The 19,251-nt window shown below is 41.0% G+C and overlaps 1 protein-coding gene across 1 annotated transcript; it reads left to right on the forward strand.

The window, feature by feature from the left end:
- The first annotated feature begins 4,048 nt into the window (after positions 1–4,048).
- Positions 4,049–17,330, forward strand: LOC120066773 (secretory carrier-associated membrane protein 5). The gene is made up of 7 exons (XM_039018240.1): positions 4,049–4,216; positions 9,902–9,976; positions 10,297–10,416; positions 12,777–12,933; positions 13,325–13,426; positions 14,883–15,000; positions 17,126–17,330. The coding sequence occupies exons 2-7, from the start codon at positions 9,970–9,972 to the stop codon at positions 17,321–17,323; spliced, it is 702 nt and encodes a 233-aa protein (XP_038874168.1). The 5' UTR covers positions 4,049–4,216; positions 9,902–9,969; the 3' UTR covers positions 17,324–17,330.
- Positions 17,331–19,251: the final 1,921 nt, after the last annotated feature.

Raw genomic sequence — 19,251 nt, forward strand, 5'->3', positions numbered from 1 at the left:
GAGAGAGAACCGTTAAGGTTAGAAGCACAATTTCACCTCAGGAATGTTCTTAAGGTCCTCCCGATCTGTGCAAGCCCAACTTTGACCTTGTGGCATTAACCCTTAACAGTTAAAAGAAGGCGTTTACATCAAACATTTTACAATGACATTTCGCCCCATAGGAATACATTGACTGCTCCTCTAAATTCAACCTGAAGCCTATGTGGGTTATGAATGTCTTATGAACCTGTCTTTGATAACAATCCATCAGGCTACTATGAGGTCTACCTGTGTTGATTTTAAGCTACCTGGAGCAACCGGAAGTGGTTAAAATCACCCTAAAAGTGTTTGCAATAAGCACCCTGCAATTTGAGAGAAATAGTGCATTCAGCCCTATGTAAATCAGTCAATTTTTAACATATAGACTTAAAACTCAGGATTCTGTAACAGCATACTCCAGTGAGTATATGTCTTTACTTTCAGCTTCCTGTGCCAACCGGAAGTGCCATAATTGGTGTCAAATGGGCTGTTTTGAATGGTTAAAAATGTCAAATCTTTCCAAAACTTCATATTTGTGATTAGGCAACCCTCATGAACTGTAAATCAGTCATTAGTCCCATCAGATTTCAAAGAAAAATTTACACACCCAAACAGAAATGATGGAGGGACACACTGAGGGGCTAAGAGGCAGACAGTGCCTGTGGTAGTTACTTTTGTTCCAACTTTTAAAGAACCGTCAGACCTAGAGTTCTGAAAATTTACAAACCTGTTCTAGACCTCAGGTCGATTGTGCACGGTGAGTTATGTGGCTCTAGAAGGTTCTCAGACCGATAAACAGCCTCGTGTATTTGCTATGTTTTCAATTCATTTTCAGCTCAACGAAACGGACGACATTTAGAAAAGTCCCAGAGTCTCAAGACTAGGTGCATTGAAACCGGCTCGGCCCATAGAGATGGACCTCAACGATTCTGTCCGATTGCTCATTCAAGCACCCCGTAGCAAGGCATGGAAAAAAGTGGATTTTCAGCACCAATTAGGGTTTTGCTCGGGCACCGAATGACCTATCGAGCCGAAACTTGGGATTCCAGGTCGCCTCACATAGGGCTAAACATAATGTGAATATTAGACCCGCAGCTAGAACATAACTACGTATTATTTGTTTTATTATGGTTTAAATGGAAGGCGCTGTGAATTTTGGGCCTGCTCTGAAATATGTTATAGTTGGCTTCTAAAGGAGTTGGTAAAAGTGAGTTTGGTGTCAGATGGTATCAGTTTGGTGTCTGAATATATCTAATTGACTGATGGACACCGACTTGCTACTTGACTTTTGTACATTTGCAATATGTTTCAACGGGGGGGTACCATCACAAAAAGCGACATGATGAAATTTAACACAACGAGCGATGGAGAGGAACCACTATCACTGCCCGGCCATCCTGAGGTCATCAGGACGTTGACTTTTGCATTTCTAAAGTATTTAAGAGAATGTACGTTACATTTGCAATATGATTCAACATCACATCATATTGCAAATGCACGTTAGATTTGCAATATGATTCAACACATCATATTGCAAATGTAACAGTGTGTGTTATGTTTGCAATATGATCCAACACATCATATTGCAAACGTAACAGTGTGTGTTATGTTTGCAATATGATTCAACACATCATATTGCAAATGTAACAGTGTGTGTTTGCAATATGATTCAACAGTGTGTTATGTTTGCAATATGATGTGATGTTTTTCACTGTTGAATCATATGCAAATGTAACGTGCATTCTTTAAATAAACCCTATGTGGGTTATGAATGTCTTATGAACCTGTCTTCAATGACAATCCATCAAGCCACTATGAGGTCTACCTGTGTTGATTCTAAGCTTCCTGGAGCAACCGGAAGTGATAAAATCACCCTAAAAGTGTTTTGCCATACCCAACCAGCAGTTTGTGATATATAGTGCATTCAACCCTGTGTAAATCAGTCAGTTCTTAACGTATAGACTTAAAACTCAGGATTCTGTAAAAGCATACCCCGATCAGGATAGGTATTTACTTATAGCTTCCTGTGCCAACCGGAAGTGCCTTAAAATGGGGTCATAGGTGCTGTTTCAAAGGGTTAAAAAAGTCAGATCTTTCCAAAACTTTAAGTGTGTGATTAGGCAACCTTCATGAACTGTAAATCAGTCATTTCTCTAAACAGATGTCAAAGAAAAGCTCACACACACACACACACAAGTCCAAACTGTTCGGGCACCTGGTATTTTTTTGGGGTTACCAGGTGCCATGTTTCAAGATGGTTGAAATTGCGTTTAGGGAGCATCCAGACCTCCATACCCGCTCTGGGAGCACTATTCTACGGCCAAAAATCAATGGGGGCTGGCCTGAGTGTTTTATGGAGGTTTTCACAAAAACTCAGAAAATATTCTGTTTTTTTTCTGGAAAATATTTTATGTTTTTTCTTCTCGAGTCAATGGGGTACGGCCTGAGTGATTTATGGAGGTTTCCAAACAAAGTCAAAAAATATTCTATGTTTCATGTTTTGGGTTACCAGGCGTCATTTTTCAAAACGGTTTTAAATGCTTTTAGGTGTCATCCAGACGTCCATGGGAGCACTATACTACGGCCCCAAATCAATGGGTGCTGGCCTGAGTGATTTATGGAGGTTTGGGGGGTGATACGTTTTTTCTAATTTATTCACATTTTTGACTTCGTATTAAATCAGATTGCAAATGCACAAAACATATTCCTTAAGTACAAGTAAACATTTATAAAAAATGATGATAGTAAAATGTGACTAAAGTATTTTCATACAGTTCTTATTACATGTGTAATTGACGTAAAAATCGAAAGAATTTCAAAAAACGGTCCAGAAAGCACTTTTTTAAATGGAATATATGTTTTTTCCACATTTTTAACATTTTTGACTTTTAACTTTTGACTTCCTATGAAATCACATTCCAAATGGACAAAACATATTCCTTAAGTCCAAATAAAAATGTCCAAAAAATTATGTTAATAAAATTTGACAAAAGTATTTTCATACAGTTCTTACACATGTGTAATTGACATAAAACTCGAAAGAATTTCGAAAAACGGTCCAGAAAGCACTTTTTTTAAGGGGGTGATACGTTTTTTCCAAATTTTTGACATTTTTGACTTTTGACTTTTGACTTCCTATGAAATCACATTCCAAATGCACAAAACATATACCTTAAGTTCAAATAAAATTTCAAAAAAAATTATGTTAATAAAATTTGAAAAAAGTATTTTCATATAGTTCTTACACATGTGTAATTGACATAAAACTCGAAAGAATTTCGAAAAACGGTCCAGAAAGCACTTTTTTAAGGGGGTGATAAGTTTTTGCCAAAACTTTCAAAATCTCAAAATGTTACTCTTGGGTCTTGACTTGCGTTACAAAAGGCCTATGAAAAATTTAGATAGAACACAGTCGCCCACTATAGGAATTTTGGAGTGTTACACAGCTCATTTACAGCATGGCATTTGCCATCAACTTTGGATGAAACACCGCCAGAAATAGTGTATTTGTCCATCGTGTATATGGTCCGCTCGGTGCCAATAACTTGCCATGTTATTTTGTACAATTGGGGGGGGACTTCCCTTACAGATGTGAGTCTTTCTGGGTATGTCTATAAGAGCTTTGCACACCTGGATTGTACAATATTTGCACATTATTCATTTTAAAATTCTTCAAGCTCTATTCAATTTATTTTATCCTTAAAAACAGAAACCACTGGGATGGTCGGGGGGGGGGGGCATTCCTGCGAATGGACTTTTTCCACACTTGCTACTTAACTACATTTAAAACCATATACTTTTAGACTTTCACTCAAGTAGTATTTTACTGGGTACTTACACTTTTATTGGAGTCATATAAAACATTTTTACAGTGTGGTTTAGAAAGAAACTCTGTACTAGTAAACGGTTGATCGGTTCTGGCCAGCAACAAATCCGTTTACTCAAACCATTCCTAGTACAACCGGTACGTGCGTAAAAAGAGAGCGAGGAGAAACGTGACGTCACGTGATTGCGTTCTACTCCCAAGCTGTCGGTGGGTGAAGACATTTCTGATTTAGTCGAATATAGAATTTTTCGGTCTCTCGATTAATTTAACAAGCGCCTATTATTGTGTTTCGTGAAGAACATCGTCATAGAATGAAATTGACAGACGTTGCATAGTAACAGCATTGCTGGTTTGTGGGGGAAACAAAAGGAGGTAAGAAATAAAACCATTCTAACGAATCCATATCGTGTTATTTCCATTCTATTCATTCATTCTGTTTCAGTTACACGATTGAGCAAATTACAGATTTACAGAATGATCTGTGCATAAATATAATGTAAATGCGGCAAGAAAGGTACAAACGTTTGACGTGTTTTATTGAGTCCAGCTGAAAAATACCTTATCATGTCGTAGGCTAGGCTCTACTCCTCTGAAGGGCGCTGCTTCTCCATTGACAGTAGTGTTCATCACGATGCAATTGTAGCATACAAACGGCGGCATTCTGTATCCTGCCCATCCTTTAAAATGAATAACAAATCTGAATTGGTAGAAGAAAAAAAACATATCATATTGCATAGATTCGTGGTTTCAAAACATCGTTTATTATCAATATGGTGGTATTATTTGGTGCAAAAATATATGCTGGGAAAATGCCCTTCATCCATACAGACTCAACCTCTGTGATGGACATGACACATTTTGAATGGGACAAGTTTTTCCTAGCCACCGTGCTTCTACACCTGCATTGCTTGCTGTTTGGGGTTTTAGGCTGGGTTTCTGTACAGCACTTTGAGATATCAGCTGATGTAATAAGGGCTATATAAATTGATTTGATTGATTTGATTTGACAAAATGTTATTTCAGTCGTCAAAATATGATTGAGAGAGCTGCAAATATTCTTCATCACACTGTCAAGTTTTATTAAAACATTTTTTTAAATGATCTTATGTAGACTACAATGTACAGTGCATTCGGAAATTATTCAGTCCCCTTTACTCTTTCCACATTTTGTTATGTTTCTGACTTATTCTAAAATGGATTAAATAAATTGTATACCTCATCAATCTACACACTACCCAATAATGACAAAGCGAAAACAGGTTTTTGTTTATCTTATTTACATAAGTATTCAGACCTTTTGCTATGAGACTTGAGCTCAGGTGCATCCTGTTTCCATGAATCATCCTTGATGTTTCTACAACTTGGAGTCCACCTGTGGTAAATTTAATTGATTGGACATGATTTGGAAAGGCACACACCTGTCTATAGAAGGTCTCACATGTCAGAGCAAAAACCAAGCCATGAGGTCGAAGGAATTGTCCGTAGAGCTCCGAGACAGGATTGTGTCGAGGCACAGATCTGGGGAAGGGCATCAAAACATTTCTGCAGCATTGAAGGTCCCCAAGAACACAGTGGCCTCCATAATTCTTACATTGAAAAAGTTGAGCCACCAAGACTCTTCCTAGAGCTGGCCGCCCGGCCAAACTGAGCAATCGGGGGAGAAGGGCCTTAGTCAGGGAGGTGACCAAGAACCCGATGGTCACAGAGCTCTAGCGTTCCTTTGTGGAGATGGGAGAACCTTCCAGAAAGACAAGCATCTCTGCAGCACTCCACCTATCAGGCCTTTATGGGAGAGTGGCCAGGCGGAAGCCACTCCTCCGTGAAAAGCACATGACAGCCCGCTTGGAGTTTGTCAAAAGACACCTAAAGACTCTCAGACCATGAGAAACAAGATTCTCTGGTCTGATGAAACCAAGATTGAACTCTTTGGCCTGAATGCCAAGCGCCACGTCTGTAGGAAACCTGGTACCATCCCTACGGTGAAGCATGGTGGAGAGTCAAGGACTGGGAGACTAGTCATGATCGAGGGAAAGATGAACGGAGCAAAGTACAGAGATCCTTGATGAAAACCTGCTCCAGAGCGCTCAGGACCTCAGACTGGGGCAAAGGTTCACCTTCCAACAGAACAACATAAGCACACAGCCAAGACAACGCAGGAGTAGCTTCGGGACAAGTCTCTGAATGTCCTTGAGTGGCCCAGCCAGAGCCCGGACTTGAACCCGATCGAACATCTCTGGAGAGACCTAAAAATAGCTGTGCAGCGACGCTCCTCATCCAACCTGACAGAGCTTGAGAGGGTCTGCAGAGAACAATGGGAGAAATTCCCCAAATACAGGTGTGCCAAGCTTGTAGAGTCATACCCAAGAAGACTCGAGGCTGTAATCTCTGCCAACGATGCTTCTACAAAGTAAAGGGTCTGAATACTAATGTAAATGTGATATTTCGTTTTTTTTCTTCTTCTGTTTTTGCTTTTTCATTATGGTGTATTGTGATGTCATTATGTGGTATTGTGTGTAGATTGATGAGGGGGAAAAAACAATTTCATCCATTTTTAGAATAAGGCTGTAACGTAACAAAATGTGAAAAAGTCAAGGGATTTGAGTACTTTCCGAATACACTGTATCTCTCCATTTAAAGTATGGGTCGTATTTTTAAAAGGCTTGTCATCATGCATCATTGAAGTAACATGTCACTGCATGAAAATGCACATTTACGGGTCGAACACTCCAGTGCAGAAGTCCGTAAAAACGTATTGTTTTCCCGCAAATTAGCAGGTGTAACAGTATAACTTTAAACCGTCCCCTCGCCCCGACACGGGCGCGAACAAGGGACCCTCTGCACACATCAACAACTGAGAGCAAGGTGCAGAGCAAGGTGCAACACTACTTCTAGGTTTCAGAGCAAGTGATGTAACTGATTGAAACGCTAGTAGCGCGTACCCGCTAACTAGCTAGCCATTTCACATCCGTTACACAGGCACGTGTCCAACGTTGTTTGGTCCCGTAAATCTCCGATAACACTATACAGTATGTCCGTCAACGGTTCAGTGAATCGGTCCAGACACATCCACTTACCTGGACACATCTTGTAATTCCAGTGCCTTTGACATCAGTTGCAATACATCTCTGTCCACGTACGCCCACGTCTCTCCCATAAATGTCAGAAAATGGCCATGCGCTTGCTTAAGGCTGCACATGAGGTTGCACATGCTTACCCCCCCCCCCCCCACACTGAAAGCTAATGCTAGTCATTGGTAGCTTGCCTGTGTAGCTGTCACTGGTACATTAACAAAAAAAACGATTCATTATTAAAAGAATGAGTGAATTAGGACTGAATTTAATGAATGGAATTACTTTTCATAATTTTTTATTATCACTCATCAGGGTTCCGACACCTTTTCAGAAATAAAATTCAAGCACCACTATCAAGGTTTTTCCAGCACCTCACGACCTCGTTATACTAAAACAACTCTTAGTTTCTTCAATAAAACACACAAATACACTTCTTGAAGGATGACAATTCGTTTCAGTTAAGCAGGAGAAAGTGGGTAATAGCATCTGCATAGGCTCAACGGGGCCTGAAACTAAAGTAACCTCCATGGAGACTAGGCTAAACTGGATTACTCCTACCAGTACTCTGCTCGATTCTTTTAAAAACACTTTTTAAAATTCATCTTTGAATTTTGAATGAGGTACTTACCTGCTTACATGGGTTAAAGGGGGTATACCTCATATAGAGGAATATGAACGAGCCTATTCAAAATTCAAGGATCAACAAAAGTGTTTTAAAAAATGTATTTTTTTAAACACACTACTGACAGGAGTCATCCAGCTTGGTCCAGGGTGAGCCTCCATTGGGGTAGCTATAGTGTTGATATTTGAGGGGTCTGTGGGATATAGGTTGCCTTGTTGAAAACTCCCCAGACATGATCCGTGTGGTGTGGTTCGCCAAGTAGCTCTGTTCCCTTTCCAAGTAGCTCTGTTCCCTTTCCAAGGGGCTCTGTTCCCTCTCCAAGGGGCTCTGTTCCCTCTCCAAGTAGCTCTGTTCCCTTTCCAAGGGGCTCTGTTCCCTTTCCAAGGGGCTCTGTTCCCTTTCCAAGTAGCTCTGTTCCCTTTCCAAGTAGCTCTGTTCCCTTTCCAAGTAGCTCTGTTCCCTTTCCAAGGGGCTCTGTTCCCTCTCCAAGGGGCTCTGTTCCCTTTCCAAGTAGCTCTGTTCCCTTTCCAAGTAGCTCTGTTCCCTTTCCAAGTAGCTCTGTTCCCTTTCCAAGTAGCTCTGTTCCCTTTCCAAGTAGCTCTGTTCCCTTTCCAAGGGGCTCTGTTCCCTTTCCAAGGGGCTCTGTTGTTCTTGACTAAGTTCAATGAGCACCTCACTCCGGAAGTAGGGGGGGGCTTGACGAACCACACTGGATTGCCGTTTTGCAGGCCATCCTCCTCATCGGTCCACATTAACTTCTCTCCAAATGTGTCTCATCCTCTGCAAGCACTCTACACCGTGCATCTAGACCCAATAGAACACAGTAAACAAATGCATAAATCTCAAGTCATGCATATTCATATTCCCACTCTTCAGAGAGAATGCAAAAGTGTTATCTTTGTTGAATTGAGTTGTAACATTTACACAATCTCTAGAAGAATCTACTTTACTAGCTAATTGCCTTTGCAAAAATTTATGTCGTACTAGGTATGATGCATCAGGGTTTGAACCGGGCTCGCTAGTTACCTAGCTAGTGTCAGCTAATTTATCAATAAAGATGGTGCTTTGCAAAACCAATATATATATACACCCATGCATTGTATGGGCAACAACAGTTTGTACAACAATACAAGAAAATTATAGGCCATTGTATTAAATATAACAAAAACCCACAAACAGCTAGCTAACTACAATATAAGCTAAAAGCCTAGCGCTGAGCTAGATAATGTTAGCACTTAGTATGCAACGGTTAGATACAAATTTCATAAAGTAAACTTAGAAAATATCATTAGTGTTTGTATGTACATACATTATAACAGAAATTTAAAATAATCTGAGACACCATCTTGTTCTCATTAATTTACATACAGGGTTAGCCAGCTTAGTTTGGCTACACTCTTATGAATGAGAATCTCACTTGTTTTTCACTCGGTCAAAACACTTATTATACATAAAAAATACTAGAAAACTCATCACAGGTTAGATAAACAATGGATACATGGAAAGTTGGCTTCTTTTCACTGGGCTTCTCTTCCAACACATGAGTTTGAGAGGTACGCGCCTGTGGCATTTGAGAATTTACTTTACGTGCACGGTCCGGATATTTCCAGAAACGTATTAATGCATAATTGGGAATTGACTATCACACAATTACCATATCACGGATGCGCAGAAGTCTACAGGAGTCCACAATCAAATTGGGAAATTCCCACCCACGACAGACCACCTTAAATTTCACGGGAATATAGCAGATCCGATTTCACCCAGAAATGTTGCTTTTCATGCAGTGCTGCACATTACATTGTAATCTCATATTGTAGCAGTACGCCACCTCAGTAAACAATGGACCTGATCGGACAGCTCATAGCTTCTGCTCTTTTCTGTCCATAAAAAACAAATGGATTGGTGGAAGAGGCAGGGCAGGCCAGGAGCAAAGCAAGGAGGGTGTGGTCAAGGAAGGCATCCCCCGAGGCTAAATGCCCTAAGGTTTTTATCAGAACAGGCGTAGATTCGTTTCAGTTTATTCTTTTCCCGACATGAGTTTGGAGTAAAAAAAAAAAGAATAAAAAACGTTATTAAAATTATAGCTCACAACTGTAGCAGTGGGGCTGGTGGGCTAGCTATATGTGAGCGCAAAGCACACTGGGACAGACTGTTTTGGTGTCATTTCACAGGTACCTCCTCATGCATTGGCCGCTCAATGTTTTTCATAGCCATATCGACATTTCATATGACTTAGGCAACAACATTGTATAGCCAATTTGTTTCTGGATTGAATCTGAAGGTAATTTATAGCTTTTATGATAGATAGCCAAAAACATATGATATTATACATTGATTAATACAACTTCATATTCTTTTCAGTTTTAATTTCCAAGGCAATTGGGTTTGGATCATATTTATTTTCGACTGGAGGGACAGATCCAATCGTAATGGCAGGTAGGTTATAACTGAATTTAATTATCTCATTCATACAATGATGTCATCATAGTAGAGATATTGTGTTAGTGTGACTTCTGTGTGTATTGAATTATGACATTTTTTAAAGGTATAGTTATTAGTTATAAGCATGTTATTATCATATAATTGTAGTATGAGTGCACATTGCTTAACAGTAATATTTTATTAATCAAGTACAAATGTTGTCTTGTACTTTAACCCAAAATATATATTGTTTTCATTCAAGATCTAACTATTAAAAGGGAATTACCAGTAACATCAACATGATAGCTTTGTCCTTTTTTCATTTTTTTTCACAGAAAACAACTTCCCTCCCCTGCCTCGCTTCATCCCTCTGAAGCCATGTTTCTATCAGGATTTTAACGAGATCCCAGATGTACACCGTTCCATGTGCAAGAAGCTGTACTACCTATGGATCTGTGAGTGTGGCTGATCTCAAATGGCACCCTTATTGCTTTGTTGTGCACTACTTTTAACCAGGGCACATAGGGTTTCTGGTCCAAACTAAGGGTTTCTGGTCCAAACTAAGTAGTGTACATATATATAGGGAACAGGGTGACATTTGGAAGACACCCTGTGATGAGAGACTGAGGCATCTGGGCTGGTTTCCCAGACATAGATATAGCAAAACTAGTTCTTATATGCCATTTTCCGTTGAGAATGCTTTTAGGTCCGGTCCTGAACTTGGCTGAATTTGGGTGTGGGAAACCAGCTTCAAATGTTCAAAAGGTAGTCTTTATATTTAAAATACCATCATGTATCACAGCTAATATTCTTCAAAAAGATGCCGGTAGAAAATTAGAGGTGCCGGTACATACTCTGTACCGGGCACCACTGGCTCACTCTTAACAAATCCATTTACATACTGTATTTAATGTGTAGATCACTAAAGTGGACGACATACCGGTAAACTGTTAAGTGTCTCATCTGCTACTGTTTGGCCTTCCTTTTAACATCACCTGTGTGTGTTTGTGTTTTGTACCCAAAATAATATGGGGAAACGCGGGTATACAGTAGCAGGAAGGCTGGTATAGCTGGTTTGTGACATTTAGGCATCCATCCAATAATAATGTTTTGTATTTTTTCATCACAATCATATTCCACTAGTTTAAAGCCTCCCATCTCTATACCATTAACCTGACAACAATAACTGAACATGAAGCTAATAGTTAAATCGTAAGCTTTTATATATGGATGATTGTATACCTTTTTCATTTGTAATTTTCATTTCATTATCATTTAGGCCGGGGGGGAATATAAAAGTAAGTCTAAATATAGAAATAGGTAATGATTAGTTTGTGCCTCTTAGCCTACTAGTCAGTGTATTATGTGTTGAATGGATAGCTGATTGCTTTAGTTGTAGAAAGTCCCAAATGATACCCCCTATATTGTTATTTATTGACTTGCCTCGTTAAATAAAGGTTAAATAAAGGTTAAAAAAAACATTTTAAGAAGCAGACCATAACTTGGTCATAGAGAGCTTTCCTTTATATCTCAGATTCTAAACCATAAAGCTACTGTTACTGGCTCTGTAGACTCCCATACATAAAGTTACCGTTACTGGCTCTGTAGACTCCCATACATAAAGCTACTGGCTCTGTAGACTCCCATACATAAAGCTACCGTTACTGGCTCTGTAGACTCCCATACATAAAGCTACTGTTACTGGCTCTGTAGACTCCCATACATAAAGCTACTGTTACTGTCTCTGTAGACTCCCATACATAAAGTTACCGTTACTGGCTCTGTAGACTCCCATACATAAAGCTACTGGCTCTGTAGACTCCCATACATAAAGCTACCGTTACTGGCTCTGTAGACTCCCATACATAAAGCTACTGGCTCTGTAGACTCCCATACATAAAGCTACTGGCTCTGTAGACTCCCATACATAAAGCTACCGTTACTGGCTCTGTAGACTCCCATACATAAAGTTACCGTTACTGGCTCTGTAGACTCCCATACATAAAGCTACTGGCTCTGTAGACTCCCATACATAAAGCTACCGTTACTGGCTCTGTAGACTCCCATACATAAAGCTACTGGCTCTGTAGACTCCCATACATAAAGCTACTGGCTCTGTAGACTCCCATACATAAAGCTACTGTTACTGTCTCTGTAGACTCCCATACATAAAGTTACCGTTACTGGCTCTGTAGACTCCCATACATAAAGCTACTGGCTCTGTAGACTCCCATACATAAAGCTACTGGCTCTGTAGACTCCCATACATAAAGCTACTGGCTCTGTAGACTCCCATACATAAAGCTACTGGCTCTGTAGACTCCCATACATAAAGCTACTGGCTCTGTAGACTCCCATACATAAAGCTACTGGCTCTGTAGACTCCCATACATAAAGCTACTGTCTCTGTAGACTCCCATACATAAAGCTACTGGCTCTGTAGACTCCCATACATAAAGTTACTGTTACTGGCTCTGTAGACTCCCATACATAAAGTTACTGGCTCTGTAGACTCCCATACATAAAGCTACTGGCTCTGTAGACTCCCATACATAAAGCTACCGTTAATGTCTCTGCAGACTCCCATACATAAAGCTACCATTAATGTCTCTGCAGACTCCCATACAAATCTGAAGTAACCAATTAAACTTTACTTTGCTAGATTAATCATCCAATAACAGACCGTGCTGTTTGTTTTCCAGTTCCATTGCATGCTCTAATGAACATGACCAATGCTGCAGCAGTTCAAATAATGCAAGGTCGACCATTTAATATAGTTATTTAACCTTTTTTCCCCCACCGGTTATTGTTACAGTTAACAGTGCCACCTTGGCGGTCAATCTGATTGGCTGCCTGGCGTGGATGTGCGGCGGGGGCGGAGCCACTAACTTTGGCATGGCCATTCTGTGGCTCATCCTGTTCACCCCCTGTTCCTACGTGTGCTGGTTCAGACCCATCTACAAGGCCTTCAAGTAAGTACATCCTTCTTTCTGACACTTGGGGTGCGTTCAGTTCGGTTCAACATTTTGCCAAAGTTTGGTCGTTCAGTAACAGTACCGATTCCGTTGAAATAAATGTTGAACACCGTTCTGTCTTACTCAACGCACGCACCCTTATGTTACGTTATACTGTCATGGATGAGGCAGAGAGAAGTGAGTCAAGTTAACGTACAGTACATGTATAATGAGAAGGTGATGGGGCAACAAGCATAGCTCATACATCTGGATTCCACTTTTGACCCTGTGTTACGTTATCATGAGGCAGAGAGGACGCCAGTCAAGGTACAGTAAACCATTTCCACAGTAGCTTAAATCCTGGATTTCTGACTAGATTTACTTCTCTTCTCCCCCCCCCCCCTTTTAGGACTGACAGCTCGTTCAACTTCATGGCATTCTTCTTCGTGTTCATGGCCCAGGTGGTGATCAGCATCATTCAGTGTATAGGCATCCCAGGCTGGGGCGTCTGGTAAGGATGGAGCCTGGTTCAGTCTGATGAAGGCCATCGACGTAGGGCTGGGCGATATGGGCAAAATATCATATATGGTATTTTTTTGAAACATTTTGACGGTATTTGACGGTATTTTATGTTTTTGATTCATAAAAGTTCTAAATTTGCTTCATGAGTAGTCGTGGCCCTACAGTGGCAACACACATATTCTAAATTATTTCAATGGGTCTTTCTCCATTCTGATTGTTTTATACTGTTCAATTCAACTTCAACCTAAAATAATTTCCTACAACCAAATGTTGAAATTGCGATTTAGATCAAAACACTTGGGTGAACTTTTGGAATCATGGAAATAGAATGTTTATTATAATTCTATAGTTAGAATATAAATAATAGTGGGCACTTTGAATACAGTGCTGTTTGACATGACAACAAATGAAAATGCCATGGATTAGTTATTATGACAGGGTAGGAACCAAAGTGATGTTCCGTGTTTTCTAGGGGACCCTATAATCTTTGGCTACATTAAATCTTTATTCATATAGCCAACATATTCATGCTTTTCCTATTCCTCTTTGAATTAGAAAACAAACAACATGCTGATTTAAGCCTTCATCAGTACTGGTATCAGGTTGTATTAGCTAGCTACGTTTGCTCTGACTCAGTACTTGTATTAGGATTAGCATTAGTGGCTAACGCGATTTAGCTTAACTTGCTAAGAAAATACAAACTAGCTGTTTGCAGATGTAAGAAACACAAACTAATATTATAATTATAGAACGCTTGTGGATTTATATTAAGATCAAATTGGTAACAACATTGTTGCATGACCATGCAGACTGAACGACAGTGTCTCGTGGTCAAGCAACAACAAATGTTCTCTGAGTGACGGGGGGTGGGACTAGGTCTGTGTGGAAGCGGCGTGGAGAGAGAGAGAGAGGGGAGGGATGACTCAAGTAGCGGAGTAAACTATAAAAATGAACGTTACACACGGCGTATCACATTTAACAAACCAAACATTCAAATACCGTTATAGAAGTTAAAGTAAAACCCAAACCGGTCCATGCATCAATACCGGTGTATATAGGAAAATACAGTATACCGTCTAGCCCTACACTGGTGGTCAAAACGTCAGTGGAAAAAAACTTGAAATAGCCTATTAAAACACCAGCGTTTTAAATTGTTGGCGAAAGTCGTGCCTATTGGCTGTGAAAGGAATGGCCTTTGAGTCTGGTCCCTGGTTTCTTCCTTCTAGGGAGCTTTTCCTTGCCAATGTCGCTGCTCTTTAATGGGGTCTAGGCTGGGTTACTGTTAACCATTTTGTGACAACAGTTGATGTAAAAAGGGCTAAACTATTTGATTGATTGACCTGGTTGTCGGCCATTGGCCTACAGTTTAATAGTATTGTTAGCATTAGGGAACCCTGCCTTAGAACAGTCCTCCACGTGTTTCTTCTTCTCCTTCTTTCCTCCAGTGGCTGGCTGGCTACCATCACCTTCTTTAGCACCAATATAGGCTCTGCTGTTGTCATGCTGATCCCCACCATCATGTTCACTGCCATGGCTGTCCTCTCCTTCACCGGGCTCACCAAGGTACAATATACACTTCAGCACAACCAAGCACTTTTTTCACTCTGACTACAGTATAATGCAACTCTAGTAACTATGTGTGGATCGTGTTACTGTATGTCAGGGTTTCCCAACTGGCGGCCTTGCGGGACGAATTTTTTATTGGTCCCCCAAGTTTTTTCTGAGCCTAAAAATTTGATACAATTTATTATTATTTTTTTTGTCATTGGACATAAAAGACTAAAAATACCAGCAAATCAGCTCCAAGTGATTTTAAAATTTAGGAAATCTGTAACAAAGTATTCCCACGCATAATAGAGATATACTGTATTTGATTGTATACACATGTAAGTATTGATTATGTTTTAGTCATATTATATCTGTTTGGCCTTCTTGTGGTCAATTTGCAGTCTACTAATTATTTGCAATTATGTTCCGGGCCCTCTGACCATGCGCTCTAGAAAAAAATCTGATGAGCTGCTATAGTAACAGGAGATCAGATCTTATTTAGAGCAAAGACAGTATTTATTTCTTGGTGACCTCAGTTTGACTTGGCTGTAATATGACTCACAAAGTCTCAGGGACTGGCGGTTAAAAATAATCCCTTTTGCGAACTCGGGCACATTTAACCCCTCATTGATGTTTGAACACTGAAATGTTAGTTAATATGCCCCAGTTAAAAATAATAAAAAATGAATCCATAAATATCTCTGACTCATGCAGGTCCACAACCAGAGACGATGGGGCCGTTGAAGATATATTTTTTGTTGTTGCCTGATCTGACTTTTTTACCTTTTTTTTGTTTGACGAGCAGTAATATGAATCTCTAACATCATCTCAATCTCTCCCTGACTCTCTCCAGGTCCACAACATGTACCGTGACACTGGGGCCAGTATTATATACAGTCTGGTCCAAAAGTATTGGCATTTATATGGTCAAATTATATGAAAATAGAGGTGTTTGGCCACACACACACACACACCAGTAGTGGGGAAGAAAATACCCTCTATGTACTGTAAAATAAGGTAATAAATCTTTGCTGTTATGGGGCTATTTTGCTTCCGTCCTGGGGCTCAGGTTAAGGTCGACGGCATCATGAACTTTACACAGTATTAGGACATTTAAAAACCCTGGTTGCCTTTGCTAGGAGGTTGAAACTTGGCCACAAGTGGATCTTCCAGTAAGACAATAACCCCGAGCACACATCAAGATCCACAAAGAAATGGTTAATTGACCACAAAATCAACATTTTGCAATAACCATCTCAGTCTCCCAGCCATGATTGAACCCCATTGAAAACAGGTGGCTTGAATTAAAGAGGGCAGTCCATAAGCGCAGACAAAGGATATCAAGGATCTGGAAAGATTATGTATGGAAGAATGGTCTAAATCCCTCCCAATGTGTTCTCCAACTCATAAAACATTTTAGAAAAAGTGCAGTGTTGTTATCCTACCAAGGGGAGGGTTCTGGGGTACCAAGGGGAGGGTTCTGGGGTACCAAGGGGAGGGTTCTGGGGTACCAAGGGGAGGGTTCTGGGGTACAGGGGTGGCAATGTTTTTGCCCTATTTTTTTATTTAATTAATTCTTTCTGTTGTTGTTTAACTAGTTAAACAAAATCTATTTCTCTGAGCAATTGTATAAAATATGAGTTTCCATTTCAGATCAGTATTTTCATTATTTATTTTATAGTTTTTTTTCTCATCTTTATCAAGGGTGCCGATAATTTTGGACCTGACTGTGTGTCTGTATGTCTCTCACACTTTCTCTCTCTCCACGTGCAAAACATGTACCGTTGCACCGAAGGACAGTCCTCTTTCTCTCTGTTCTCTGTTTGACTTTCTTGCTCGCTCTCTCAATTCAGTTCAATTGAAAGGGCTTTATTGGCATGGGACACATGTTTACATTGCCAAAGCAAGTGAAATAAACAAAAGTGAGAAGACACATCAACAAAAAATATGTTTTTGTCTAGGAGAGAAAAGACCGTATTCATTCTCAAGACCTCTGTATGACTTGCAGTAATTTAACTCACACATCATGTCTCCCTGACAACATGTACAGTGGCACCGGGCCAGTATTCTGTATGTCTCTCTCACACACTAGCTACAGTAATATAACTCAATCTAATACCATCTCTCTGACTCTCTCCAGGTGCACAACATGTACCGTGGCACTGGGGGCAGTATGAGTAAAGCCCAGGAGGAGTGGACCACCGGGGCCTGGAAGAACCCTCACGTCCAGCAGGCAGCGCAGCAGGCTGCTGTGGGGGTGGCGCAGGGAGCCATGCAGCAGCAACAACCCCAGTACTCACAGGCACCCACCTACAACTACGACGACCCGGGCATGTAGGGCAGGGTGGAGGAGAGTGTCAGGGTGGGAGATGGGGGAGTGTGAGAGGGGGTTGAGATATAGCCAGGGTGGAGGGGGGGTGAGATATAGCCAGGGTGGAGGAGAGGGGGAGGAGATATAGCCAGGGTGGAGGAGAGGGGGTTGGAGATATAGCCAGGGTGGAGGGGTGGAGGAGAGGGGGTTGGAGATATAGCCAGGGTGGAGGGGTGGAGGAGAGGGGGAGGAGATATAGGCTGGATGGAGGATAGGGGGAGGAGATATAGGCTGGATGGAGGATAGGGGGAGGAGATATAGCCAGGGTGGAGGAGAGGGGGAGGAGATATAGCCAGGGTGGAGGAGAGGGGGAGGAGATATAGCCAGGGTGGAGGAGAGGGGGAGGAGATATAGCCTGGATGGAGGAGATATAGCAAGGGTGGAGGAGAGGGGGAGAGGGGGAGGAGATATAGCCTGGATGGAGGAGAGGGGGAGGAGATATAGCCAGGGTGGAGGAGATATAGCCAGGGTGGAGGAGAGGGGGAGGAGATATAGCCTGGATGGAGGAGAGGGGGAGGAGATATAGCCAGGGTGGAGGAGATATAGCCAGGGTGGAGGAGAGGGGGAGGAGATATAGCCTGGATGGAGGAGAGGGGGAGGAGATATAGCCTGGATGGAGGAGAGGGGGAGGAGATATAGCCAGGGTGGAGGAGAGGGGGGGGAGATATAGCCAGGGTGGAGGAGAGGGTGAGGGTGGGAGATGGGGGGAGTGTGAAAGGGGTGCAAGATATATAGCCAGGGTGGAGGGGAGGGTGAGAGGGAGGTGAGATATAGCCAGGGTGGAGGAGAGGGTGAGAGAGAGCCAGGGTGCCAGTCTATTTCTCGTCAACTCCTTATGGAATTGTCAGTTGGCATGAGGGATAAAACGGAGCCACACAGGGTAGGTGAGGGACAGACCGAGAGATGAAAAGAGATGATCATCAAATGAGAACAAAATTCACAATTTAGGGTGCAATTCAGAATATGATGTAATGTTTTGATTTTGCTTCAAAAGGTTCCCCTAAGTGTAGGAATAATATGTTTTACTGAACTCCCACATCTATCCCCTAGGATGGACCAACACTTTAACCATGCACATAGTTATTATTACACATTGTCCACGCAAGCTGAATTTCTCTGCTTCCATGTGCCAGACAGACACTCGCACTGCCCCGTAATTCTGATTCGCTTTGAATAAAAGATTATAACACAGTCTTACTAGAGCCAATGCCATGTTTCAGAAAATATTATGGGTTTAGTGAGTGATCTGTCATTGCTTTTGGAAAGATGTTTTATTTTATGGAAGGAGCTTAGCAGAAACTAGTAGGATTGTGATGTCTTGTTTTTGAGAAACAGTCTATACTTGTTTTTGCAGTGCTGTATTATTATAAAGGATACAGTCTGGCCACGTGGACATGACAAAAAAATGCAGGAAAAATCTTATTTTAATCGTATTTAAAAAACGATTAGCGCAATTTTGTCCATGTTGAATTGTATTTAGATTCTCAGGAAAGGTGTGATATCCATCTACCTTGTTTTAGACATAGAAATGGATAGAAATACAATAGAAGTCTATTTCTAGTCTGTGTGTTTAGATCTTACCTAGTTGCTGGATAGGTAATAGCTACATGTCAGTCTTTGGCTAGCATTGCCTAGAGTGGAAATACCAGACTGCTGTTGGCTTCTTCATCTCCAGTCACAAGTCATAGCAAAGCCATGTTAGAAGTGTCTACTAGTTCCTTACCATTTTACATTTCAGGTTACGGGGAGTTTTTTTTTTTACAGTCATTATGCTATTGACTATCAGTAAAACAAAGAATAGGTGTTTGATAATAACAAGTCATTTAAAACACACACGTACAGTGTTCAGGTTTGCATAGGATGGAACATTCCAAGTAAGTATGGCAACTAACCCA

This window comes from Salvelinus namaycush, chromosome 21, assembly GCF_016432855.1.
Source record: "Salvelinus namaycush isolate Seneca chromosome 21, SaNama_1.0, whole genome shotgun sequence".
NCBI lineage: Eukaryota > Metazoa > Chordata > Actinopteri > Salmoniformes > Salmonidae > Salvelinus > Salvelinus namaycush.